We start from the raw sequence: 25,993 nt of genomic DNA, 5'->3' as shown, positions 1-25,993 counted from the left end.
CGAATCAGCGTATTCGTCAATGTTGTTGGCTGACGCAATACGAAACATCTCCCAGTCCACGTGATGGAAGCAGTCTTGGAGTGTGGAGTGAGCTTGGTCGGACCAGCGTTGGACAGACCTCAGCGTGGGAGCTTCTTGTTTTAGTTTCTGTCTGTAGGCAGGGATCAACAAAATGGAGTCGTGGTCAGCTTTTCCGAAAGGGGGGCGGGGCAGGGCCTTATATGCGTCGCGGAAGTTAGAGTAACAATGATCCAGGGTCTTTCCACCCCTGGTTGCGCAATCGATATGCTGATAAAATTTAGGGAGTCTTGTTTTCAGATTAGCCTTGTTAAAATCCCCAGCTACAATGAATGCAGCCTCCGGATAAATCGTTTCCAGTTTGCAGAGAGTTAAATAAAGTTCGTTCAGAGCCATCGATGTGTCTGCTTGGGGGGGGGATATATACGGCTGTGATTATAATCGAAGAGAATTCTCTTGGTAGATAATGCGGTCTACATTTGATTGTAAGGAATTCTAAATCAGGTGAACAGAAGGATTTGAGTTCCTGTATGTTTCTTTCATCACACCATGTCACGTTGGCCATAAGGCATACGCCCCCGCCCCTCTTCTTACCAGAAAGATGTTCGTTTCTGTCCGCGCGATGCGTGGAGAAACCCGCTGGCTGCACCGCTTCGGATTGCGTCTCTCCAGTGAGCCACGTTTCCGTGAAGCAGAGAACGTTACAGTCTCTGATGTCCCTCTGGAATGCTACCCTTGCTCGGATTTCATCAACCTTGTTGTCAAGAGACTGGACATTGGCAAGAAGAATGCTAGGGAGTGGTGCACGATGTGCCCGTCTCCGGAGTCTGACCAGAAGACCGCTTCGTTTCCCTCTTTTTCTGAGTCGTTTTTTTGGGTCGCTGCATGGGAACCATCCCGTGGCACTGGTTGGCAGAACACAGGATCCGCATCGCGAAAAACATATTCTTGGTCGTACTGGTGGTGAGTTGACGCTGATCTTATATTCAGTAGTTCTTCTCGGCTGTATGTGATGAAACCTAAGATGACCTGGGTGTAAGAAATAACACGTAAAAAAACAAAAAACTGCATAGTTTCCTAGGAACGCGAAGCGAGGCGGCCATCTCTGTCGGCGCCGGAAGTAAACGCCCCTTTAGTTGAGGGGAGGCCAACCATCCTTCCGGAGAGCTACTGGGTGTGCAGGCTTTTGATCCAACCCCGTTACCCTCTCATTCAGCTGATCAAAGTCCTGGTGAGCAGCCAATTAGAATGATAGGTGTTGGATTTGGTGTTGGATTTGCGTTGAAGCGGAAGCTTGCAGGACTCCGGGTAATTGGTCTCTGCTTGCTTAGTTTAAACCCTAAGCCCCTAGATAAACCCCCTGCCCCAGAGACTACACCCCCTGGTTTGGTCTTGACTGGGTTGTACTAACTACTAACTCACGTGAGGCAGTGACTTGGCTGATGTGGAGGCTCTGGCCGGAGCGTTTGCCCTGCTCCCTGATGCCGTTCCACAGCACCTCCAGGACCCGCTCCTCAGAGAACTCTGGCAGCATCTCCAGGTCCGCTGCCGGGATGTCAAACTGGGTCCAGTAGTAGGCCAGCACCCCCTCACTGGAGAGAGAGAGAGAGAGAGAGAGAGAGAGAGAAAGGGACTTGAAGGAAGAAGACCAAACTATGCTGACGGAGGCCTTCATTGATCACTCACAGTCATACACTTCAACGTTTCTATAGTGCAGGTTTTACCAAACCTCTCCTCAGGTACAGCTGGTGTTTTGAGTTGCTGTATTGGACGTCCCGTTGTCCAAATTACACTTATCCAATAAGCATTTTCAGATATTCATATTATGTACACAAAAAAAAAAGTGATCACATGACTAGCTTTATGGCCAACTGTACATTACCAACATGCAGAAACTCCACATCCCAGAATGCTCTCTTACCTGAAGGCAGTCACCACAGATGTGGTGTAGTACTTGGAGAGGAACTCAACTTGTTTGTAGTTGATCTTAAGCTGGTAAAAAGAAAAACATAAAAATGATCATTCACTAGGTTACCTGACGACCCTTGCTGTTACCATGGCGAAGATAGGGAGCCGTGACCACAGAGTTCAGCTGAATCCTCCATATAAGGTATAATTGATCAAGGTTACCATGGTGTTGAGAGTGCTCCAGGTATTGGCCAGTTAGATACCAAGAAAAGTTTGTCTGAGGCTGCAATAAGGCCCCTGAGAACAAGTGTGTATGCTTGCACTCCAACTGCCTGCATGCCATGAATAACAGGGTTTTCATTGGAGATCCCATGGTGGACGAGTGCTTTCAGCTACAGATATGTGAAAGAAATGTAGAAAGAAACTGGATATCTAATCCTAGCATGTGTTGTTACTAATCATGCTGTCTATTCATATTGTGTGTGTGTGTTAAACTCCATGTAGCGGACATGCAATTATCAGGCTGGTAAATGTTAAATCCAAAAGGTACATTATAAAGGCAGAGTAGCTGAATTCACCTCAGCTCCCTGAAACAGACTGAAGAGAATAGTGAACAATCTTCATCTGTATCGACTCTGATAAGACCACATTGAGAACCAAGACTTTTCAATTGACCACAATGGACAAAGAGGAGAGCAAAATGAGTGATCCACTGAAGTTAAACCCAGAAGTGTAGAATGTTATCCCATTGCCGTTTTCAGATCTCAAAACGAGAGACGAAGTGTATCAGTGGTCATAAGCGGGGATTTCAAGGACTCTACAGAAAATGAACAACTACCCTCAAGACCTGCTTGCCTCTGAAATAATTTCAATAAATCCCTAAAGCATAAAAGTTAGTGATTCTCAGCTTAAAAAAAGGAATATTAAGCCTTTAGGATATTTGGTGCCAACCTAAGTGGGATTTCCGTATTCAAAGCTTTCTAAGCACAAATGCCATATTCTACAGCAGGCAACAGCAGACTACCAAATCAACCACACGACCAAGGCAACCACACAGCACCTCCAACATACAGGGAGGTGCATTGTTCCCTCAAAAAAAAACAGGGGGAAAAAAACTGTATTCTTTAGTCTTGACAGTGGAGCCAATAGTGTGTTGGTTTCTGATTGGCTTTGTTAATTCATTTGCATATACTGTACACCCAATCACCAACATATAACGACACTTTGCTCTACTGCATCTGTAATACATGGCCAGAGGAATAACTGAATGTACCGAGCAGAGCGAATAATGGTGGGGGTGTGTTCTGTCACATTAATGCTCATTGAACAGTCATCTAGAATTCCATTCAGACCACCTATCTTACATTGTCACTCATGCAGCCATACATTCTAAAGCAATGCCACACTGACCGGGGGTTTAGCAATAGCAGTTTATCATTGTCATGTTCCCAAGTGGCGATGCACACATCTCCATTACTCTAACGAAAGGAAATAACAGAGTAACTAGATGATGTCCTCTCTTCCAGTCCACCCACACAAATATTCCTTTAGCCAGCTCCTTCCACCAGGAGAAAAACATGCTGCGGCAGATAGCTACAACAAACAAGAGAGAGAAACTGAATCTCAGTCAGTTCTGAACTCCGATACCTGACTTAATACCGTACCTGACCTAAAGGGTATTGTGGGTGGAGGTTAACTTGGTAGAAAGGTATTGGACCTGTCATCAATCTATCCATCAAAAGTTCAAGAAATTTCAACTTTTGACGCAGGCAAGAAACTGATTGGAAATGACGGATGTCTGTCTGTCATATCATCACCTTTGTCTGTCACCATATGACCACCATAGAAAAACTAAATCTGTTCAAACTGTTTTTTAACAGAACATCACCAGGACATGGCATCTGAGCCTAAATCGGGGTCAAACTCACAATCTCTTCCAGGTCGTCTGCCAGCTTGTTGAATTCTGTGCTGGTGGGGTCCTCCAGATTCTGGTTGTAGGGCACATTGTCCAGCTTCATGTGCCCGCTATACACCCGCTGAGCTGGAACACGCTTCATACTTATGGTGGCCGCAGACTCCCTGCCTTTGACCGAGGAAAAGAGAATAGGAGAAAGAGGAAGTAATTTAGAAAAATTCTACATGTAACACCAATGCCTCCTCATACCACTTCCAGAGATGGTTAATATGATTCCCTGCTGGAGCAAATAAAAAGAGAACAGGGATTTAGGAGAATTAGGAGTTTGTTTATCTTTTGATTATCTCTCTGTAAAAGCCTCTTTGATCAGGCTGTAGACTGAGCGTGTGACTGTCAGGGTGTTCCGTCTACTCTGCACCGCGCCACTTTACTCCCTTGAATTATTAACACCAAACAAATTAAGGACTGTCAAACAAACAGGTTATCAATGGCAAATTAAAACTTCAAAACGTTCCACTTATTACAGATATTTGTATCAAACGTCTAGGCCTTCAAAGAAGCAGTCAGGCAGCGCCTGTGAATGTGAAATCTCCTGGGTGTGCCCTGTAGATGGCAGGTTTAGATTGGCCAATGGCAGTTGGCTAGGGCTGCCAACTCAAACCCAAGTATTTCTGGTAAATTATAAAAAGCTGTTTGACATTATTTACATTTCAGCTATCAATGTTCAGACTTTAGATGAAACAAACCTCCCAGAATAATCCAGGACAAATTGAGAGGGTTGGAAATGAGCAACATTAGTACAGTTGGAGTTATTGAGCCACTTTGGGGCATCCTTTGCATTTTCACTCCGTCAGACTGAGCGATAGTACCTAGTCTATGATTATTACATGCATTAATCTCAGACTACATAGTAAAGTTGTACTCACTAACAAAGAGCCAGATGAGGATTCCTGTCACAGCGGCCAAGACAAGCAGAGCGATGAGGACTCCCACTATCACTCCAGTCTTCTTCTTCGATGCCATCTTCTCTTTGTTATCCAGGAAGGTGACCTGCTCATGCCGCCCGTTCTGCCCCTAGGTAGACAGAGGCAGACAGACATAAAAAGGGGGAGAGAAGTTCATTTTTACCTACATTTATATGATGAGATTACTAATACTCAAGACGTAGGAGTACAATAACATATCCAGTGTAGAGTATGCGAGTCATCTAACTTGCAGGACGACATGGAGATTGATGGGAGATCATAGTTTCAGGATGATTTCAGGAAGAGACTGAACACTGAAGTACAAGACAGTAACTATAGCCACCTCCAGACTCCAGTCTTACCATACGAGGTGAAAGTAATGACAGTGGACTTGTAAAAAGCTACAAAGGAAAAGCCTGTGACTTCAACAAAAGGCACTAGAAACAAATTGCCAATTCTACTGATCCTGGCATCAGAAAGTTGCCATCGTCAACATTCGAACAGTAACAAATAACTAAATGAAAGCGAAGATTCTGTGGCTCTGCAACTAAAATCAAGAAGCAACAGCCGCTGCATTATCCCAAAGAGGAACTGATCCAACTCACTGTTCTCATCAGGAAGGGTTATGTATCACTAGTATAACCTAAGCCATACTTCTCATTTCACATTGGGGGCTAAAACCTGACTAATGGATTTAAAAAGAGATGAGCGCAGAGAGAGAGAGAGATGTCCTGGTGTTGCCATGGAAAGTTCAGTGTGTCTATCAGTGCAGTAGTCAGATGTGTGGTGTGTGTAGGTCAGCAGGGGAAAGACAGACAATTGCATTGTTTGTGAAACTGACCGAAATCTGGATCATCACCCTGTATTAGACTGACGGTGAATTGCAAAGACGTCTAAGCACTGATTCACACCATAACAACAATGGTGTCTGTTTTACATGACTATGTTTTTGTTTCATTTGTAAATGAACAAAATGGGGAAAATCACTGACAAGTTGAAACAGGCTCAAAACAAATCCTGACGTCAAAACGGGCCCAACCAGTTTAGCGACCGGAGAGCACACACGTTGCATTGCAGAGAAGACTTCCATGGCACTCTGCATGTGCTCCACCTTCTCTAAGGAACCGCCAACTGTGAGCCACTGCCTCACAATGTCACTAAACGTCAACAAAACGAAGCAGCTGATTGTGGATTTCAGGAAACAGCAGAGGGAGCACATCCCTATCCACATCGATGGGACCGCAGTGGAGAAGGTGAAAAGCTTTAAGTTTCTCGGCGTACACATCACTGTCAATCTGAAATGCTCCACCCGCACATACAGGGGATGTTGCGCACTAAGACCCTCAAACTTTTACGGATGCACAATTGAGAGCATCCTGTCGGGCTGTATTGCCTGGTACAGCAAGTGCATCGCCCACAACCACAGAGGGTGGTGCGGTCTGCCCAACGCATCACCAGGGGCACACTGCCTCCCCTCCAGGACACCTACAGCACTCGATGTCACAGGAAGGCCAAAAAGATCATCAACCACCCGAGCCATTGCCTGTTCACCCCGCTACCATCCAGAAGGCGAGGTCAGCACGGTCCCAAAGCTGGGACAGAGAGACTGAAAAACAGCTTCTATCTTAAGGCCATCAGACTGTTGAACAGCTGGCTACCACCCGGTTACTCAACCCTGTTTTTTTTTACCTTTATTTAACTAGGCAAGTCAGTTAAGAACAAATTCTTATTTTCAATGACGGCCTAGTGGGTTAACTGCCTTGTTCAGGGGAAAAACGACAGATGTTTTTTTTACCTTGTCAGCTCGGGGATTCGATCTTGCAACCTTTCTGTTACTAGTCCAACGCTCTAACCACTAAGTACACAGAGATCCTTGATGAAGTCCTGAGCGCAATGGTGCAGGTTCTTAGACTGGGGTGAAGTTTCACCTTCCAACAGGACAACTACCCTAAGCACACAGCCAAGACAACGCAGGAGTGGCTTCGGGACAAGTCTCAATATCCTTGAGTGCCCAGCCAGAGCCCGAACTTGAACCCGATCGAACATCTCTGGAGACCTGAAAATGGCTGTGCAGCAACGCTCCCCATCCAACCTGACAGAGCTTCAGAGAATTTGCAGAGAAGGGGATTAACTTCCCAAATTCAGGTGTGTCAAGCTTGTAGCGTCATACCCAAGAAGACGGTCTGAACGTGAACGTCTGAATACTTATGTTAATGTGAGATCTCAGTTGAATTTTTTTAATCAATTGTGTGTTGGGGTCTGAATACTTTCCGAAGGCACTGTATTCTCTTCTACGGCATTTGTCAATGCCACACCGACATTGCTCACCCTAATATTTATAAATATTATAAAATTCCATTATTTTATTTTTAGATTTCTGTGTATTGTTATATATTACTGCACTGTTGGCGTTAGACAACCATTTCGCAACACCATTTCGCAACACCCGCAATAACATCTGTGTATGTGACCATTAAAATTGATGTCATATTGACTTATGTGCATATAGTGACTCTCCATATCAGCCCTCTCTCTCTCCCTACAGTACTTCAGTATGATGGGTAAGTTCAGGGCTACCTGGGGCATAGGCTAAGATCTATGTGCCCTGCCCTGGGTCCAGGGTGTGTGTCCGAGTCCTCTTGCACACGCAGAAGACAGAGAGCGATTACAGAGCAGATAGTAATCACCGCACACAATTGCCTCTGCGCCTGTGGCCCAGCGTGGAGAGACGGACCCGATCCACCATTAGGGACGGGAGAATCGCTTCGGTATTAAATCAATTTGTCAGAAGTGCCGCCCCTTAAGATGGGGGCTCAATTACACTGGTCTAGATGATAACTCATCGCAATTAAAGGCCATTCTTACCACGCTCCGGCTCTCACACATGCCTCCTAATTGGAATTTCTAACAGCAATCATGGTCTGGAATTAAGGGAATCATTAGGGATGGGGTCAGTGAGCGCTCGGGGGTCGCTCTCTCCATCAGTCACCCTGTTCACAGTCTAATAAAACCATTACATGCTTTTCGTCATATCCCCTTTGTCTCCATCTCTCTGCCCTCAAACAAAAATACTACTCCCTCCAGTTAGATCCATTTGTGAACTGTGCTGATGTCTTTCCAACTACAGGCCTCAGTGGTGTCCTATGATTACACAGGAAATTGTGTTGAATGCATTAGACAGTGGACACACACCTTTCACTGACAGTGTAAACAGAACAGAATAAAACAAATCAAAAACACTGCAAAAGCCTGTCAGTGTATTGCCTGTAAAAAAACAATAAAAATAGTGCCTTCAGAAAGTATTCATACCTCTTGACTTATTCCACATTTTGTTGTGTTACAGCCTGAATTCAAAATGGATTACATACATTTTGTTCCATACAAGACCCCAAATTTATTGTAAATGAAAAACATAAATATTCAATTTACATAAGTATTCAAACCCCTGAGTCAATATATATTAGAATCACCTTTGACAGCGATTACAGCTGTGAGTCTTTCTGGGTATGTTCTAAGAGCTTAACACACCTGGATTGTACAATATATGTTCCCATTATTCTTTTGAAAAGTATTCAAATTTATTGTTGAACATTGCTAGACAACCATTTAAGTCTTGCCATAGATTCAAGCAGATCTAAGTCAAAACTGTAACTCGGCCTCTCAGGAACAATTACGGTCTTCTTGGTAAGCAAATGCAGTGTAGATTTGACCTTGTGTTTTAGGTTATTGCCCTGCTAAAAGGTGAATTAATCTCCCAGTGTCTGGTAGAAAGCAGACTCAACCAGGTTTTCCTCTAGATTTTGCCTGTGCTTAGCCCCATTCCTTTTCTATCCCGATTAAACTCCCCAGTCCTTAACGATTAGAAGCGTACACATAACACAACACAGACATCCCTATGTTTGAAAATCTGGAGAGTGGTACTTTGTAATGTGATGTATTGGATTTGCCCCAAACATAACTTTTGTACTGAATACAAAGTGCTAATTGTTTGCCACATTTATTGCAGTATTACTCTAGTGCTTTGCTGCAAATAGGATGCATGTTTATGAACATTTTTATTCTGTACAGGCTTCCTTCTTTTCACTGTCATTTAGATTAGTATTGTGGAGTAACTACAATGTTGATCCATGCCCAGTTGTTTCCTATCACAGCCATTAAACTCTAACTGTTTTAAAGTCACCATTGGCCTCATGGTGAAATCCCTGAGCAGTTTGCTCCCTCTCTGGCAACCGAGTTAGGAATGACTCCGGTATCTTTGTAGTGAATGGGTGTTTACACCATTCAACGTGTAATTAGTAACTTCAGCATGGTCAAAAAGACATTCAATGCCCATCTACCAATAGGTGCCCTTCTTTGCAAGGCACTGGAAAACCTCCCTGGTCTTTGTGGTTGAATTTCAAATTCACTGCTCAACCTCACAATTATCTGTATGTGTGGGGTACAGAAATGAGGTAGTCATTCAAAAATCATGTTAAACACTGTTATTGCACACAGAGTGAATCCATGCAATTTGTGACTTGTTTAGCAAATTTATTTTCAAATCAAATGTTATTGGTCACATACACATGGTTAGCAGATGTCATTGCGAGTGTAGCGAAATGCTTGTGCTTCTGGTTCCGACAGAGCAGCAATATCTAACAAGTAATATGTATCAATTCCACAACAGATACCTAATACACACAAATCCAAGTAAAGGAATAAGAATATATAAATATATGCATGAGCAATGACAGAGCGGCACAGGCTAAGATGCAATAGAGAGTATAGAATACAGTATAGAATACAGTATATCCATATGAGATGAGCAATGCAAGATATGAAAAAAAAATTCAAGTGCATAATAATGCATGCCATTATTAAAGTGACTAGTGTCCATTTATTAAAGTGGCCAATGATTTCAAGTCTGTATGTAGGCAGCAGCCTCTCTGTGCTAGTGATGGCTGTTTAACAGTCTGATGGGCTTGAGATTGAAAAACAGCTTCTGTCTCGGTCCCAGCTTTGATTCACCTGTACTGACCACGGCTTCTGGATGGTAGCGGGGTGAACAGACAGTGGCTCGGGTGGTTGTTGTCCTTGATGATCTTTTTGGCCTTCCTGTGACATCGGGTGCTGTAGGTGTCCTGGAGGGCAGGTAGTTTGCCCCCGGTGATGCATTGTGCAGACCGCACCTCCCTCTGGAGAGCCCTGCGGTTGTGGGCGGTGAAGTTTCCATACCAGGTGGTGATACAGCCCGACAGGATGCTCTCAATTGTGCATCTGTGAAAGTTTGTGAGGGTTTTTGGTGACGAGAAAAATTTCTTCAGCCTCCTGGGGTCAAAGAGGTACTGCTGAAGAGGAGAAGAGGCGCTGCTGTTGTGCCTTCTTCACCACACTGTTAGTGTGGGTGGACCATTTCAGTTTGTCCGTGATGTGTACGCAGAGGAACATAAACTTTCCACCTTCCCCACTGATGTCCCGTGTGGATAGGGGGGGGGGGGGGTACTCTCTCTGCTGTTTCCTGAGGTCCACGATCATCTCCTCTGTTTTATTGACGTTGAGTGAGAGGCAATTTATTTTCCTGACACCAACAACGACGTGTCATCTACAAACTTAAATGACTGAGTTGGAGGCGTGCATAGCCATGCAGTCATGGTTGAACAGTGAGTACAGGAGGGGGCTGAGCACGCACCCTCGTGGGGCCCCAGTGTTGAGGATCAGCAAAGTGGAGATGTTGTTTCCTACCTTCACCACCTGGGGGCGGCCCATCAAAGTCCAGGACTCAATTGCACAGGGGGGGGGTTGAGAACCAGGGCATCAAGCTTAATGATGAGCTTGGAGGGTACAATGGTGTTGAATGCTGAGCTGTAGTCAATTAACAGCATTCTTACATATGTATTCCTCTTGTCCAGATGGGATAAGGAAGTGTGCAGTGTGATTGCATCGTCTGTGGACCTATTTTTATTTCACCTTTATTTAACCAGGTAGGCAAGTTGAGAACAAGTTCTCATTTACAATTGCGACCTGGCCAAGATAAAGCAAAGCAGTTCGACAGATAAAACGACACAGAGTTACACATGGAGTAAAAACAAACATACAGTCAATAATGCAGTATAAACAAGTCTATATACGATGTGAGCAAATGAGGTGAGAAGGAAGGCAAAAAAGGGCCATGGTGGCAAAGTAAATACAAACATAGCAAGTAAAACACTGGAATGGTAGATTTGCAATGGAAGAATGTGCAAAGTAGAAATACAAATAATGGGATGCAAAGGAGCAAAATTTATTAATTAATTAAATACAGTAGGGAAAGAGGTAGTTGTTTGGGCTAAATTATAGGTGGGCTATGTACAGGTGCAGTAATCTGTGAGCTGCTCTGACAGTTTGTGCTTAAAGCTAGTGAGGGAGATAAGTGTTTCCAGTTTCAGAGATTTTTGTAGTTCGTTCCAGTCATTGGCAGCAGAGAACTGGAAGGAGAGGTGGCCAAAGAAAGAATTGGTTTTGGGGGTGACTAGAGAGATATACCTGCTGGAGCATGTGCTACAGGTGGGAGATGATATGGTGACCAGCGAGCTGAGATAAGGGGGGACTTTACCTAGCAGGGTCTTGTAGATGACATGGAGCCAGTGGGTTTGGCGACGAGTATGAAGCGAGGGCCAGCCAACGAGAGCGTACAGGTCAATGGTGGGTAGTATATGGGGCTTTGGTGACAAAACGGATTGCACTGTGATAGACTGCATCCAATTTGTTGAGTAGGGTATTGGAGGCTATTTTGTAAATGACATCGCCAAAGTTGAGGATTGGTAGGATGGTCAGTTTTACAAGGGTATGTTTGGCAGCATGAGTGAAGGATGCTTTGTTGCGAAATAGGAAGCCAATTCTAGATTTAACTTTGGATTGGAGATGTTTGATATGGGTCTGGAAGGAGAGTTTACAGTCTAACCAGACACCTAAGTATTTGTAGTTGTCCACGTATTCTAAGTCAGAGCCGTCCAGAGTAGTGATGTTGGACAGGCGGGTAGGTGCAGGTAGCGATCGGTTGAAGAGCATGCATTTAGTTTTACTTGCATTTAAGAGCAATTGGAGGCTACGGAAGGAGAGTTGTATGGCATTGACGCTTGCCTGGAGGGTTGTTAACACAGTGTCCAAAGAAGGGCCAGAAGTATACAGAATGGTGTCGTCTGCGTAGAGGTGGATCAGAGACTCACCAGCAGCAAGAGCGACCTCATTGATGTATACAGAGAAGAGAGTCGGTCCAAGAATTGAACCCTGTGGCACCCCCATAGAGACTGCCAGAGGTCCGGACAGCAGACCCTCCGATTTGACACACTGAACTCTATCAGAAAAGTAGTTGGTGAACCAGGCGAGGCAATCATTTGAGAAACCAAGGCTGTCGAGTCTGCCGATGAGGATGTGGTGATTGACAGAGTCGAAAGCCTTGGCCAGATCAATGAATACAGCTGCACAGTAATGTTTCTTATCGATGGCGGTTAAGATATGGTTTAGGACCTCGAGCGTGGCTGAGGTGCACCCATGACCAGCTCTGAAACCGGATTGCATACCAGAGAAGGTATGGTGAGATTCGAAATGGTCGGTAATCTGTTTGTTGACTTGGCTTTCGAAGACCTTAGAAAGGCATGGTAGGATAGATATAGGTCTGTAGCAGTTTGGGTCAAGAGTGTCCCCCCCTTTGAAGAGGGGGATGACCGCAGCTGCTTTCCAATCTTTGGGAATCTCAGACGACACGAAAGAGAGGTTGAACAGGCTAGTAATAGGGGTGGCAACAATTTCGGCAGATAATTTTAGAAAGAATGGGCGGTAAGCAAATTGAACTGGGTCTATGGTGACAGGTAAGGTAGAAGTCATATTCCTAAACTTTAGGTTTGCATCAAAAAAGGGGTTGAATACTTAGACTCAGGAAACTTTTCTTTTTTTTCTTTTTTTTAAATTAGTAAACATTTCTAAAAACATAATTCTACTTTAGGCCAGAGACTTAAAAAATCTAAGTGTAATCCATTTTAAATTCAGGCTGTAAAACAACAAAAAGGGTGGAAAAAGTCCAAGGGTGTGAATACTTTCTGAAGGCACGGTATGTGACCACAACAAGCACGAGGGGACATCTGAATTGTATTAACTAAACAATAGGGTATAGTAGGACTGATAGGCATACAGTAGGGTAGCAGCATATTAGTCAAACCAGTTAGACTGATGGGTAATGAGGTGTTCTGTACTGAGAGGTGTGGTCCAGAGAAATAGCTAACAATGACAAGCACCTTTTGACACGCAACCATTTGATGTTTGTAATGTAAACATACATATGTGCATCCTCTGTGTGTTTGTCTTATTGTATAGTACATTACATTGCATGATGTGGCTTTAGATAGTGGGAACGAAAGTCAAACCAAATCAATGAGTAGTCTGATTCAGCCTGCACAATATAACTGAGCAGTGCAACTGCGCTTTCAATAGACAGGCATTCCATCTGTTTAAACGTTAACCAGGAGTGTCAATGGTTGTTGTTTAAATCCTCAATCATTATCTATGTAGCACCTTTCCAATGTCAGCTCCACCAGAACATTAGAAACCTGCTGGTTGAAATATCTCATCAGCCTAAAACTACATGGCTTATGAGATCTATTTATTAAAAGTGTAAATGCATTTGTGAAAAGGGCGGCAGGGTAGCCTAGTGGTTAGAGCATTGGACTAGTAACCGAAAGGTTGCAAGTTCAAATCCCCGAGCTGACAAGGTACAAAATCTGTTGTTCTGCCCCTGAACAGGCAGTTAACCCACTGTTCCTAGGCTGTCATTGAAAATAAGAATTTGTTCATAACTGACTTGCCTAGTAAAATAAAAGGTAAAATAAAAATAAAAATATTTAAATGTCAAATTTCACATCAGATGTGACAACACTAACCTTCTCTGGCTAGTAACATTAACTGGAATTGAAAATGTAGTGTTATAATTAAGTAATGATATAGCTATGCTTTGTTTATGACAATGAACATTCTAATAGGCCCCGTTATTATGTTATGGAACTTGGACCATATAATAACCCATAACATTAGATTACAGATAAGTGGTAGAAAATGGTCATGACAAGTGTCACTACTACAGACATTGTAGAGGTTATTTTGGTCTAGTACAATAACACCACCCCATTGTGCTAATTTAGTGTGAATTATCTCTCCCTGGATACCATGTGACTGGGTTCATTTAATAACCAACCTGCTCTACTGGTCATGTGTGAGAGACTGCAGTAGGCAGGGTTAACGGGCCGTTCCACAGGACGGTCAGGAGACCCGCAGACTGTTGGAGAGTCCCTGGCTGAATTCCTACCTGGGTGTCCCCTTACCGCTCACTTCCACTCTGACCCACACCGCTCACGCACTACCAGATAGAGAGCGAGGGAAAGAGGAGAGAGGACAGTGTGTGCTCTGATCTGACCGAAACAGCCACATTCCTCCGTAACCACACTCCACTGCTGACACTGATCCTGTCTGGGAAAGGACAGGTCACACTGACCTCACCTGACCCTCAGCTCAAACTTGGGATCTCTGGAATTCTAAGATCAGAAATTTGCTGTTGTGCCCTTACATCCATAAACAAGGTGGATCCCCAAATGTAACACATCTCCACGTGTACAAATAGATCTGCTGTGAACAATTATGCCAGTCAGTAGAGGAATATGCATTACTGGCCAAAACAGAGTTGGTGGTGGTTATAATACTGTAATCACTCATGTTCTTTTTCTCCGTTTCCAGATATCCTTTCTTGAAGCGCAATTTAAAACGGGCAATCTGCAGTTCATACAATAACAAAGTGGGTACCCCGCCACTGTTTGTGTAAAAAGCTGAGGTATATGAGGCCAGAGAAATATAACCACTCAAATTCATAGAGAAAGCTATGGATGCAAGAACTGACCATCCATTATATATCAAAATGATAGATTTAACCATGTTGAGACTATACAGTGTTCGTTTACATACGGAACTAAAACAAGCTTATATTTGGGGTTCTGATGGGGATCGACAGTTGAACTAAGCTCATGAGGCATTTATAAGTTATATTTTTCCAGAATCAAATGGGTACACACTGAGTACACCCCCCCCCCCTCCTGCAATTTAGCTAGCCGAAATAAATTACATTTTTTCACAAATTCTGAGTGAAATAATTTATAAATTATAAAACTCACTCTTAAAAGTCACCCATGCATACACCACAAGACATGCCACCAGAAGTCTCTTCACAGTCCCCAAGTCCAGAACAGACTATGGAAGCACACAGTACTACACGACTGCATGGAACTCTATTCCAAATCAAGTAACTTATGCAAGTTGTAAAATCAGATTTAAAAAAACATCTCAAAATGCACCTTATGGAAGAACGGGAACTGTGAAGAGACCCACACACACAGCCATACATACACACAATAGCATACGCACTATACACACACACGTATTTTGTGTTTTAGATATGTGGTAGTAGAGTAGCGGCCTGAGGGCACAAACTTAATGTGTATCTGTTGTGACATTTTATGTCATGTTTTTTTTAATTGCATAAACCTGCCTTAATTTGACTGGACTCCGGGATGAGAAGCTGCTGCCATAATAAATACAAATACTCAAGAGGATTCACACAGGAAATCCTAAAATGGTAACTGAGGAAATGACAAAGCACAAATCAGGACTATGACATCATTCCCCGATACTAAGCTGGATAACACACAGTGCCTTCAGAAAGTATTCATACTCCTTGACTTATTCCACATTGTGTTACAGCCTGAATTAAAACATGGATTAAATACCCCATAATGACAAAGTGAAAACATGTTTTTGGGATATTTTTGCAAATATATGTGAAATGAAATAGAAATATCTAATGAACATACGTATTCACAACCCTGAGTTAATACATGTTACAATCACCTTTGGCAGTGATTACAGCTGTAAGTCTTTTTGGGTAAGTCTAGAATGCTGTTTTTATACGGTACGAGATAGACAGTAGACAGCAAAGTGGATGTCATTGTTTTCAATGAGAGCACAATGGTAAATGCCATTGAGGCTGGCTGTGAATGCCGTCAGCTGCCACAGTAGATGGAACTTGCCGCCAGAGTTCAAATATTTCAGCTTCTGCTGTAGCGTTGTTTTCTACCGGATGTTGATTTACCCATCTAACGATAGCTGCCCTTCTTCGCGAGGCATTGGAAAACCTCCCTGGTCTTTGTGTTTGAAATTCGCTGCTTGACTGAGGGACCTTACAGATAATTGTATGTGTGGGGTACAGAGATGAGGTAGTCATTCAAAAATCATGATAAATACTATTAATGGCACAAAGTGTGAGTCCATGCAACTTATTATGCGATTTGTTAAGCAAATATTTACTCCTGAACTTATTTAGGCTTGTCATAACAAAGGGGTTGAATAGTTGACTTAAGATATTCATCTTTAATTCATTTGTAAAAATGTCTAAAAACATCATTAAAACTTTGACATTATGGGGTAATGTGCGTAGGCTAGTGACAGAAAATCTCAAATTTAATCCATTTTAAAATTCAGGCTGTAACACAAAATGTAGAAAAGTCAAGGGGTGTGAATACTTTCTGAAGGCACGGTATGTCCGATCCATGGGTTGCCATAAAGAACAATTCTACAAAGAAAACTTAGAGGCTGAGAAAATAGAATATGATAGTGAGGAAACTTTATACACCTAACAAGTGACAGCCCCACGTGTCTCAGCTTTCACATGACGAGCAACAAAGTAATACAAATATACAGTACCAGTCAAAAAGTTGACACCTACTCATTTCAGGGTTTAACTTTATTTGTTAATATTTTCTACATTGTAGAATAACAGTAAAGACATCAAAACTATGAAAAAAACACATGGAATCACGTAGTAACCAAGTGTTAAATCAAAATATATTTTATATTTGAGATTCTTCTAAGGAGCCACCCCTTGCCTTGATGGCAACTTTGCACACTATTGGCATTCTCTCAACAAGCTTCATGAGGTAGTCATCTGGAAAGCATTTCAATTAACAGGTGTGCCTTCTTAAAAGTTCATTTGTGGAATTTCTTTCCTCCTTAACGCGTTTGAGCCAGTTAGGGTAGTGATAAGGTAGGGTGGTATACAGAAGACAGGCCTATTTGGTAAAAGACCAAGTCCATATCATGGCAAGAATAGATCAAAAAAGCAAAGAGAAACAACAGTCCTTCATTACTTTAAGAGATGAAGGTCATTCAATGCAGAGAATTTCAAGAACTTTTAACGTTTATTCAAGAGCAGTCGTAAAAACCATCAGGCGCAGTGAAGAAACTGGCTCTCATGAGGACCACCACAGGAAAGAAAGACCCAGAGTTACCTCTGCTGCAGAGAATACGTTCATTAGAGTTGACAGCCTCAGAAATTAAAGCCTTCACAGAGTTCATGTAACAGACATCAATATCAACTGTTCAGAGGAGTCTGTGTGAAAATCAGGCCTTCATGGTCTAATTACTGCAAAGAAACCACTACTAAAGGACACCAATAAGGAGAAGAGACTTGCTTGGTGCCAGGAAACACACGAGCAATGGACATTAGACCGGTGGAAATCTGTCCTTTGGTCTAGAGTACAAATTTTACAGTACAGATTTTTGGTTCCAACCACTGTGTCTTTGTGAGATGCAGAGTAGGTGAACAGATGATCTCTGCATGTGTAGTTCCCACTGTGAAGCATGGAGGAGGTGGTGTGGGAGTACTTTGCTGGTGACACTGCCAGTGATTTATTTAGAATTCAAGGCACACTTAACCAGCATGTCTACCACAGAGTATTCCGCATTCATACACCATGCCATCTGGTTTGCGCTTAGTGGGACTATCATTTGGACAATAACCCAACACACCCCCAAGCTGTGTAAGGATTATTTGACCAATAAGGAGAGTGATGGAGTGCTGCATCAGATGAACTGGCCTCCACAATCACCCTACCTCAACCCAATTGAGAAGGTTTGGGATGAGTTGGACCGCAGAGTGAAGGACAAGCAGCCAGCAAGAGCTCAGCATATGTGGGAACTCCAAGACTTTTGGAAAAGCATTCCAGGTTAAGTTGGTTGAGAGAATGCCAAGCGTGAGCAAAGCGGTCATCAAGGTGGCTACTTAGAAGAATCTCAAATATAAAACACATTTCATTGAACACTTTTTTTTGGTTACTACACGATTCCATAGTTGTTATTTCATAGTTCTGATGTCTTCATTATTATTCTACAATGTAGAAAACAGTAAAAATAAAGAAAAACCTTGGAATGAGTAGGTGTGTCCAAAACCTTTTGACTGGTACTGTATGTATACACACACAAATAAATAAAAATACAGGATGTGGCCAGGGCAGGGAGCGAAGGAGGAGTACAGAAATGTAGGGCTAGGAATTTCCCGGGGCCTCACAATACAATATCATGATACAAAGGTGCCAATACGATATTTATTGCAAATCCATATGTATTGAAATTTGATACTGTGATTTCATTGCGATTCGATATTCCAAACATATTGCTCAACATGTGTCTGCTGCAGAAGGAAAATAGAGAGCCATGAGAATTAAGTCTTGATCAGTAGTGGAAATTAAAGTTAAGAAAGCAAATTGGCTCCCTTTTTAAAAAGATGGGGAACAAGCAATGAAGGAAAAATACTGGAGTTTTGGTGCAGGTAAAGCCAACAAGCGCAAAAATAATATTGCAATATCGTCAAAAACAAAATCCAAATATGTAACTGTATGGATTCCCCCCCCCATCACTAAAGAGAAGGGGATCTGCTTTCCAGCAATCCCGACCCATACAATTTACCTATACAAATTAGTTAATTTCTTTGCACAAGCATCAATTTCTTCTACATCTTTCCACTAGTGACACTTTACTTGCAAAAAAAAATGTATGCATTTAAAAACATTAGCAGTGAGTGAAATTGTAAACATGCGTCATGGTTGTTAATATCATTGATGAAAAGCAACTCTCTTGATTGGGTTTGGGCTGTGAGAAACAACTCACACATAAAAATATATGACCTACAGTGGGGCAAAAAAGTATTTAGTCAGCCACCAATTGTGCAAGTTCTCCCACTTAAAAAGATGAGAGAGGCCTGTAATTTTCATCATAGGTACACTTCAACTATGGCAGACAAAATGAGAAAAAAAATCCAGAAATTCACATTGCAGGATCTTTTATGAATTTATTTGCAAATTATGGTGGAAAATAAGTATTTGGTCAATAACAAAAGTTCATCTCAATACTTTGTTATATACCCTTTGTTGGCAATGACAGAGGTCAAACGTTTTCTGTAAGTCTTCACAAGGTTTTCACACACTGTTGCTGGCATTTTGGCCCATTCCTCCATGCAGATCTCCCCTAGAGCAGTGATGTTTTGGGGCTGTTGCTGGGCAACACGGACTTTCAACTCCCTCCAAAGATTTTCTATGGGGTTGAGATCTGGAGACTGGCTAGGCCACTCCAGGACCTTGAAATGCTTCTTACGAAGCCACTCCTTTGTTGCCCGGGCGGTGTGTTTGGGATCATTGTCATGCTGAAAGACCCAGCCACGTTTCATCTTCAATGCCCTTGCTGATAGGAGGTTTTCACTCAAAATCTCACGATACATGGCCCCATCCATTCTTTCCTTTACACGGATCAGTCGACCTGGTCCCTTTGCAGAAATACAGCCCCAAAGCATGATGTTTCCACCCCCATGCTTCGCAGTAAGTATGGAGTTCTTTGGATGCAACTCAGCATTCTTTGTCCTCCAAACACAACGAGTTGAGTTTTTACCAAAACGTTCTATTTTGGTTTCATCTGACCATATGACATTCTCCCAATCTTATTCTGGATCATCCAAATGCTCTCTAGCAAACTTCAGACGGGCCTGGACATGTACTGGCTTAAGCAGGGGGACACGTCTGGCACTGCAGGATTTGAGTCCCTGGCGGCATAGTGTGTTACTGAAGGTAGGCTTTGTTACTTTGGTCACAGCTCTCTGCAGGTCATTCACTAGGTCCCCCCGCGTGGTTCTGGGATTTTTGCTCACCGTTCTTGTGATCATTTTGACCCCACGGGGTGAGATCTTGTGTGGAGCCCCAGATCGAGGGAGATTATCAGTGGTCTTGTATGTCTTCCATTTCCTAATAATTGCTCCCACAGTTGATTTCTTCAAACCAAGCTGCTTACCTATTGCAGATTCAGTCTTCCCAGCCTGGTGCAGGTCTTTTTGCAAAAAAAATTCTGGTGTCCTTTGACAGCTCTTTGGTCTTGGCCATAGTGGAGTTTGGAGTGTGACTGTTTGTTTGAGGTTGTGGACAGGTGTCTTTTATACTGATAACAAGTTCAAACAGGTGCCATTAATACAGGTAACGAGTGGAGGACAGAGGAGCCTCTTAAAGAAGAAGTTACAGGTCTGTGAGAGCCAGAAATCTTGCTTGTTTGTAGGTGACCAAATACTTATTTTCCACCATAATTTGCAAATAAATTCATTAAAAATCCTACAATTTTTTTTTCTCATTTGGTCTGTCATAGTTGAAGTGTACCTATGATGAAAATTACAGGCTTCTCTCATCTTTTTAAGTGGGAGAACTTGCACAATTGGTGGCTGACTAAAAACGTTTTTGCCCCACTGTATATATAAAAAAAAATTGTTAAACATTTGGCTGAAATATCCAAATCCACACACTGCTGACAGGTGTATAAAAATTAGCACACAGTCATGCAATCACTATAGACAAACATTGTTAGTAGAACCTTAAGGAAGAGCTCAATGACTTTCAATGTGGCACCGTTACAGGATGCCACCTTTCCAACAAGTCAGTTGGTCAAATTTCTGCCCTGCTAGAGCTGCCCCGGTCAACTGTAAGTCCTGTTATTGTGAAGTGGAAACATCTAGGAGCAGCAACGGCTCAGTCACCAAAGTGGTAGGCCAAACAAGCTCATAGAATGGGACCGCTGAGTGGTGAAGCGTGTAGCGCGTAAAAAATCATCTGTCCTCGGTTGCACTCACTACCGAGTTCCAAACTGCATCTGGAAGCAATGTCAGCACAATAACTGTTCGTCGGGAGCATCATGAAATGGGTTTCCATGGCCGAGCAGCTGCACATAAGCCTAAGGTCACCATGCTCAATGCCAACCATCGGCTGGAGTGGTGTAAAGCTCACCTCCATTGGACTTTGGAACAGTGGAAACGAGTTCTCTGGAATGATGAATCACGCTTCGCCATCTGGCAGTCCGATGGACAAATCAGGGTTTGGTGGATGCCAGGAGAACGCTACCTGGCCAAATTTTTGTGCCAACTATAAAGTTTGGTGGAGGAGGAACAATGGTCTGGGGCTCTTTCTCATGGTTCGTGCTAGGCCCCTTGGTTCCAGTGAATGGAAATCAACGCTACAGCACACAATGAGATTCTAGATGATTCTGTGCTTGCAACTTTGTGGCAACAGTTTGGTAAGGCCCTTTCCTGTTTCAGCATGACAATGCCACCATGCACAAAGCAAGGTCCATAGAGAAATGGTTTGACGAGATCGGTGTAGAAGAACTTGACTGGCCTGCACAGAGCCCTGATCTCAAGCTCATCGAACACTTTTGGGATGAATTGGCTGCGAGCCAGGCCTAATCGCCCAACATCAGTTCCCAACCTCACTAATGCTCTTGTGGCTGAATGGAAGTCAGTCCCCGCAGCATGTTCCGACATCTAGTGGAAAGTCTTCCCAGAAGAGTGGAGGCTGTCATAGCAGCATCCATATTAATGCACATGATTTTGGAATGAGATGTTCGACAAGCAGGTGTCCACATACATTTGGTTATTCAGTGTACGTGTTCATCAGAGAACTGCTCTTAACGACACTTGTGTAAGCAAAGGAGCATTTTCTCTTAGACACAACTCATGAAAAGCTACTGCATGTACTAACTTACTGTGTAACCTGGAAATAGATCAATGACAACCAGGATATCTGTGTGGACATCTCCATGGCCCAATTATATAGACTATACCAGCTCTTCTATGTGTAGCTAAGGTTTAACTATCACTTCAGTATTTGTTACAGGAAACCTAGAGACAGTCCAAGAACTATGACAATGCATAATGTACAAAGCAGGAAACCTAGGAGTACATTCCTGAGCATGAATGATCTGCACAAGGCAGCACCTATCTCAACAGGACACTCAGGGAAAACAGACTATATGATTCAGTATACCAGCAAGTATTGAGAATTATTGTTCCTTTCCCTTACAAATATGATATCCCTCTTGTCCCTAAAAAGTGCATGTTCTTTCAGAGGACTCCAACCTCCTGTTTGCTTTTCTCTTTTGACTGAGCTCAAAACTATGTAGCATTTCACAACCCTCATTTTTTTATCAACATGACTATGAATGTGTATAAACATCAAAACCAACTTTTATAATAATATCAAAATGCAGTGTGAGGAAGAGGTTTTCCATAGAGGAACCTACCTTCCCCCCCTCTCTAAACTCCTCTGTGCAGCGACTAACTTTCTTCTCAGTAGTCTTCCTCTGTGGGTGAGCAGCAGCGTGGCTGGAGGGGGATCGAGTCAGGACAGGTCTGGGATCCACAGGGTATCAGAATACCTGGAAGTTGGGGCAGGCCAGCATTGTCTGGGCTGGGAGTGGGGATTCAATACTAAGTACTGTTACCAGGGGGCTGGGGCCTGCCCGAAGTACAGCAAGGACATGTAATTCGTTTGTGACCACTGAACACTGGAGGTTTATGAAATCAATATGGCTGCCCTGACCAGTGAGGGAGATAGGGTACACAGAGCTGACATTAATTAGAGTGATGTGACTTAAACCATGAATGATTGGTTGATACATTTACACTTGTCATGTGTGTCTCTGATCATGGTTTTTACTGTCTTTAAAATTAACATACGGGTGGAGAAATATCCAGACAGTCAAGATGGGGAGCGTCCCTGCTAACTTGGCTACAGGTGTTTCATTTATGTTATCCAGGGCTCATCTGTAAAACAGATGTAATTCTCAATGTGACTTCCCTGGTTAAATAAAGGATATCTTAAAATAATAAATCCTATTCTGTGTTCCTTCCTCCAACACAATTGTTCCTTAAGTCATCACATTCAAAACGAATTATCTAACTTTAATGATTTATTTAAATAGAATTATGCCCATCCATCCTCAAATTATATGATAATGAATAATTACCCAACATAAAAAGTTGACTATAAAGTTTAAAATTAACTGGGATAATCTGAAGGCCAGTGAGAAAGCAACGTACTTCCTGGAAGTGTTCACTTGTGGTATGTTCTCACTGAAAGTCAATTGGTTTGCCTACATGGGCTGAGTTTGACAGGTGGCCCATTCCAGTGACTGGAATGAAACGTTATGTATGTCTGTAAAATAGATTTTCAAATTATGTCGCTAACAATGCAAAAGTGGCAACAGTGGCGCATGGCGGACTTGGTTACACCGTTGTTCCTAAATGTATAATTTGTATAACACAACTTACCTCGTATTCAAATCGTGCGGAATTCATTTTCTTCAATTACTTTAGAGTTAAATCCAGTTGGTAGACAGTTCAATCAAACAAAAACGATTTAGAAACACGGGACTATATTCCCCCCTCCCGAGGTCCAAGACGTTTCAAATCAACGCGGGAGGGAGATTAATGTAATTATGATCAAATGTAGCAACTGTCCCATTGGTAAAATTCTTCAATGATTCCTCTGGTTAAAAGTTGTGACACCTTTGTGGTTGTCGTGGCTGAGGTGCTTGTTTCAGTCAACAATTGTTTCTTGAAACTGACCCTTTCCATCCACACCCACAACATTTAGCCACTCCCACACCTTTGTAAACGTCCAGAACGCCAGGTGAGATTTGGGCCTGATGATCAGGAAGCTGCGATTTTACAGAACATTTAAATTAGAAGTAGTTTGTGTAAACAGGTGCGGTTATGTTATATCAGCTCTACAGTTAGGTAGGCTACATACATATATATACTGTATATCTTCTCGATATCAACGTTTCAAAACTAATAGGTCTACATCACATCTTCATAACGCTGAGAAAAATATTGGGTCAAATTTAAAAATCGCTAATAGAGTATTGAAATGATTGAATACACTGATAGCCCACACGTAGAGAACGAGACAATTGTTTTACCTTGCGTGCCCCCTAGTGACCAAATACAGAATTTGGATTGGCATAGACATTTTTTATCGTTCGTATAATGAACGACAGGTCCATTGCTATATGCTCTAACAGCGGTTGCCATCCAATGAATATCGCATTTCCGACACCTACTAGACTGGAGTATAACTCTCTTATACGTTGCTAAAAAAAAGATTATAATAAAAATAAAAATAATAACCTATCATAACACTACACTCACAAAAAATAAATAAATACAATACTCCACTATTTAAATATATTGTCCTACTTCAGGCCAACAACCTGAAAGGATGGGACACCACCACTTAATACACCCTGTAACTCTTCTGACGTCAAATCTCGCACAACCAAATCGAACTTTCAACGTTTCCTAGTTCCGATTAGAACATGAACGCAGCCTGTTTCGGCACTGCTGTCACTGAATTCGTGACGCATATTATGAAACCGTTCAGGCAGTTCCATAGATAGACCAGTTTCCATCCACTGCCTGCGCTTCCCATTCTTGTCCATTGGGTGTCTCCCTCCACCAAATCAAACCGCAGTTAATCAAAAAAATGTGGCGCTTTGAGGAAAGTCCATTGTACAAGCTCGTTGATGGGCGTTCTTTTTTTTCCCCGGCGAGGCTGCAGCCCCATATTAGCCCCGGCTGCGATTGGAGAGAGCAAGTGCGCACGGACGCAGACGCAGGAGATATTGGAGGCAGTCACCGAACAGAATAGAGATCTTCATAGTAACTGATGTAACTGTATTTGGGAATCAATTCAGATTATAAAGAGAAAACATTCCAATTGAGAAACGGAAGGAGTGAAAATGGGACTTTCAGTGTTACCCATATTGATGGTCGTATTGTCCCATTGCGTATGGGGAAATGTCGAGGTAAGCACCAAGAATATTATCTTTCATTGTAAATGTTTTATCAATATCACTCATGTCATGAATAACAATTCGTATCCTTTTTGCTGACGCGCACCGTTATCTTGGACAGATTTAATTAGCAAGTGAATGCGCACACAGACTGTCAGATGATAGATTACACGTCAACAAGAAGGAACGCTCAGTAACCTACCTACGCAGACTAAATGCTACTGTCTAATTAGCACATTTGTATTATTGAAATGCAGACAATATATGTAGACATTATGGTCATGCCAACCAAGTATTCAAGACAATACATGCATTTTGTATTAGGATATGTTGTATGTCAGCCTCTTCCCCCCCCTGGTTTGAGAGAGAACCCATCGGGGACCTACCCTTGATAAACAAAGAGAGAAATGTACTGAACGTCTTCATAGCCTGGGGTGGGGCCATTCTTTTTTGGCGAAACTCAGTTTTTTCTTTTGGTCTAATTGAAAAAAAATGAAGAATACAACCGCAACATCTCATATTTGTTTTTACCATATCAGTAGGCCATAAACTGGTATATGCTATTATAGGCCTGCAAGCCTTTATTAAAGAATGTCAAATCAAGTGCTGTTTGAACATCAGAGCCATGCATGTAATGGTGACCTTTATTACATCAGTATCCCAGGTAGGGGGGGATGTAGAGGTGCCCCACTGACTGACTGCTTTGTCATGACACTGGTGCTAGGAATGCTGAATGAGCGAACACAGTAGGTCTTCCGGCTGCATATATTTATTTATTTAACTACGCAAGTCAGTTAAGAAATAATTATTATTTACAATGATGGCCTAGGAACAGTGGGTTAACTGCCTTCAGGGGAAGAATGACAGCTCAGGGATTTGATCTAGCAACCTTTCGGTTACTGGCCCAACGCTCTAACCACTAGGCTACCTGCCACCCCATACAGGGAGAGAGTAGCATCGCACCTACTATTTGAATGAAAATGTACAGTCTTCTCCAGGCTATGTCTTGAATCTGGGACTTGCATCGGATGCATAAGATTTATCTGCAATGGAGGCCTGTGCTTAAACCTTTTGTTGCACTACTGTGAATCCAGGGGAATGCGAGGGAGAAATTCTGTATTGATTGTGAAATGTGGTGCTTTTCATCTCACATCCTTGTTTCTTTTTTTAATGAGAGCAAATGATCTTTCTGTAAGCC

At 42.5% G+C, this 25,993-nt stretch overlaps 2 protein-coding genes across 3 annotated transcripts in view; one reads left to right on the top strand and one right to left on the bottom strand.

The window, feature by feature from the left end:
- LOC109906905 (suppressor of tumorigenicity 14 protein homolog) overlaps nt 1-23,607 on the bottom strand; it is a 42,687-nt gene extending 19,080 nt beyond the window's left edge. The window contains exons 1-5 of the mRNA XM_031802774.1: nt 23,270-23,607; nt 4,768-4,915; nt 3,855-4,009; nt 1,940-2,010; nt 1,441-1,610 (exon numbers count right to left, since the gene is read on the bottom strand). Coding sequence (XP_031658634.1) covers nt 1,441-1,610; nt 1,940-2,010; nt 3,855-4,009; nt 4,768-4,915; nt 23,270-23,296 — 571 coding nt within the window. The 5' untranslated portion in view covers nt 23,297-23,607. The remainder of the gene's footprint in view (nt 1-1,440; nt 1,611-1,939; nt 2,011-3,854; nt 4,010-4,767; nt 4,916-23,269) is intronic.
- A 925-nt stretch (nt 23,608-24,532) lies between these two features.
- The window catches only part of aplp1 (amyloid beta (A4) precursor-like protein 1), a 55,646-nt gene continuing 54,185 nt past the window's right edge, over nt 24,533-25,993 (top strand). Inside the window, exon 1 of one of the 2 annotated variants that reach the window (XM_031802782.1) lies at nt 24,533-24,807. In XM_031802782.1, the coding sequence (XP_031658642.1) occupies nt 24,742-24,807 (66 nt within the window). In that variant the 5' untranslated portion in view covers nt 24,533-24,741. The remainder of the gene's footprint in view (nt 24,808-25,993) is intronic. The other variant, XM_031802777.1, reaches the window with a different exon arrangement.

Source organism: Oncorhynchus kisutch, linkage group LG2 (genome assembly GCF_002021735.2).
Source record: "Oncorhynchus kisutch isolate 150728-3 linkage group LG2, Okis_V2, whole genome shotgun sequence".
Classification (NCBI taxonomy): Eukaryota; Metazoa; Chordata; class Actinopteri; order Salmoniformes; family Salmonidae; genus Oncorhynchus; species Oncorhynchus kisutch.
Note: the sequence above shows the minus strand (reverse complement) of the source record. Positions and strands in the feature narration are given on the sequence as shown.